General features: G+C 62.5%; 2 protein-coding genes across 2 annotated transcripts; both read left to right on the top strand.

Moving 5' to 3' along the window:
- Nucleotides 1-243: 243 nt before the first annotated feature.
- On the top strand, nucleotides 244-822 carry VDBG_01428 (conserved hypothetical protein; the record flags this gene model as incomplete). Its single annotated transcript, XM_003009699.1, has 1 exon — nucleotides 244-822. One exon carries the CDS (start codon nucleotides 244-246, stop codon nucleotides 820-822), a length of 579 nt encoding a protein of 192 aa, XP_003009745.1.
- Nucleotides 823-1525: 703 nt separating this feature from the next.
- On the top strand, nucleotides 1526-2420 carry VDBG_01427 (NMDA receptor-regulated protein; the record flags this gene model as incomplete). Its single annotated transcript, XM_003009698.1, has 2 exons — nucleotides 1526-2034; nucleotides 2126-2420. The coding sequence occupies 2 exons, from the start codon at nucleotides 1526-1528 to the stop codon at nucleotides 2418-2420; spliced, it is 804 nt and encodes a 267-aa protein (XP_003009744.1).
- Nucleotides 2421-2636: the final 216 nt, after the last annotated feature.

Below are 2636 nucleotides of genomic sequence, written 5' to 3'. Positions count from 1 at the left end.
CTCTAGGCACCCCCATTTGCATACGAAATAATCACCGGCCGACACTGTAAAGCTGGCGGGCATTTTCTGGAAGACGGAGCCGGCTCGTACTGCTGGCGTGCGCCCTTCATCACCACAGCTCCATGACACCATACACAACCACAGCCGCGTCCGGCATTTGACGCCCGCAATTCTGCTTCTCCTCAGGCCACATTCCGCGGGTACGTCTCTCATTGCCGGCGACTTTCAGGATTGATGTTTTTTATGTCGCTCCTACGAAGCCCTCGGCACCATGCTGACAGTCGGCCAGACTTTCTCAGGCTGTCGCGCGCCGGCATCGACGACTCGATCGGCCAGAACCTCAACGCCCTCGTGACGCCCTCCCGGGCAGGCTTCGACCCTGCGTCCACGTCACAACGGACACCGAGATCGTTCGCCCGACAGATCGACCCACACTCATGCCACCGGTTCAAGGAGCAGGTCCTCTTCCCGTCGTGGCAGGCGAGGGCCGAGGTGCTGCATTACTGCGGTGTCGTTGCGATGTCGCCCGATCCCGACGATCCCGAGACCATGCTCCGACAGGTCGAGGCTGCGAAGAACCAGGAGCGTGTCGTTGACGAGCGCTTGGACCCCTACTCGGGACGCTTCTTCCCGCGGGAGCCCCGGACGGAGAAGCTGGCGCTCCTCATCCGGCAGGAGAAGGGCGTCGAGAACATTGTCCGCACGAGGAGCTGGGAGATGGTCAAGCAGCGCTGCGGGGAGTCTGTCGACACGTGGGAGGAGGCCTTTACTACGTGGAAAACGAGGCTGCCCAGTGAGAGCACAGAGGCCCATCTGCGGTGACGACGTGGTGAGAAGAAACGAGAGGCGTCTTCTCACATGTACACCACTGTATCTAGCATACTGTAAAGATAGATCATCTCAGCCATCATTCGACCTCTTAGCCTTTCGTGTCCTACATCACCCGCATGCTGCAGTTGTGCGTGACCAGCCTTGTGCTGTGCCAGCCATCAGCCGGTGCCACCCCGCCATGAGATGCGCAGCAGCGGCAATTGGCGCCAAGCGCCCGCCGCAGAGCGGGACCCGCCCACGAGGCCAGGGCGGGCCCAGAGCCAGATTGTGCCGTACCCGAACCCTCGATTGTGTTAGTTTTGGTCTGACGACTTGCTTCTGCCAGCATCCAACCCTTTCATACAGCTAGCTGCACCGGTTTGTCGCAACAGGCAGACCATACGGCCCCACGCCCCAACACAGCATAGCAACACAGCAGAAGCTACTCAGAGTGTCCCTCCAGCTGCCACAGCCGCCACAGCCTTGCTACCTTCTGCCCAGGTGTCCCGTGCCGCCTTGTTGCGCCCGTAAGGTACGCAGACTCTGAGCCCGCGGCCCTCAGTCCTCGCGTGCTCACCAGCTGACGTGCCCCAGGTTGTTTTCTTTCCTGCTGCTTTGATCCAGACAGACGCAGACAGACGACAGTCGACAGACGACAGAGGACAGACGCAGACGGACGCAGAAGACACAGACAAGCGACCGACCACTTTTCACAATGCCTCAGCCGCTGCCGTCAAAGGAGGCGTCCCTCTTCCGGACCCTCGTGCGCAACTACGACGACAAGCAGTACAAGCGCGGAATCAAGAATGCCGACATCATCCTCAAGAAGCACCCCAAGCATGGCGACACGCAGGCCATGAAGGCCCTCATCCTCAACTCGCAGGGCAAGACGGACGAGGCCTTTGCGCTCGGCAAGGTCGCCCTCATGGCCGACATGAAGTCTCACATTTGCTGGCACGTCTACGGCCTGCTGTGGAGGGCCGTCCGCAAGTACGACGAGGCCATCAAAGCGTACAAGCAGGCCCTCGCCATCGACCCCGACTCGGCCCAGATCCTGCGCGACCTCGCCCTGCTGCAGATGCAGACGCGCGACTACCCGGGCTACGTCCAGAGCCGCATCACCATGCTGCAGGCCAAGTCCCAGCTGATCCAGAACTGGACCGCGCTGGCCGTGGCCCACCACCTCAACGGCGACCTGCCCGCCGCCGAAAAGGTCATCAACATGTACGAGAGCACCCTCAAGACGACGCCGTCGAGCCGCGACATTGAGCACTCCGAGGTCGTCATGTACAAGAACAGGCTCATCGCCGAGCAGGGCGAGTACGAGCGCGCCCTCGAGCACCTCCAGACCGCCGCCAAGTCGAGCCTCGACAGGCTCGCCGTCATGGAGAAGCGCGCCGAGTACCTCGCGAGGCTCGACAAGAGGGACGACGCCGCCGACGCCTACCGGGCCCTCATCAACCGCAACCCCGACCACACCGAGTATTACGCCAAGCTGGAGGGGGCCCTGGCTCTCGACTCGACCGAGGCGAGGAAGCAGATCTACGACGACTTTGCCGCCAAGCACCCGCGCTCCGACGCGCCCCGCCGCCTGCCGCTCAACTTTCTGACCGGCGACGACTTCAAGACGGCCGCCAAGGCGTACCTGACGTCGGCACTCAGCAAGGGCGTGCCGTCGACCTTTGCCAACCTGAAGCACCTCTACTCGGACGCGTCCAAGAAGGAGACGCTCGCCGCCCTCGTGCACGACTACATCAAGTCGGACGCCGACAGGCCCGCCAACGGCGACCGCCACCAAGGGCGAGGCCCGCCGCCCTGTACTACCT

The sequence above is a fragment of the Verticillium alfalfae genome, genomic scaffold, assembly GCF_000150825.1.
Source record: "Verticillium alfalfae VaMs.102 supercont1.1 genomic scaffold, whole genome shotgun sequence".
NCBI lineage: Eukaryota > Fungi > Ascomycota > Sordariomycetes > Glomerellales > Plectosphaerellaceae > Verticillium > Verticillium alfalfae.
Note: the sequence above shows the minus strand (reverse complement) of the source record. Positions and strands in the feature narration are given on the sequence as shown.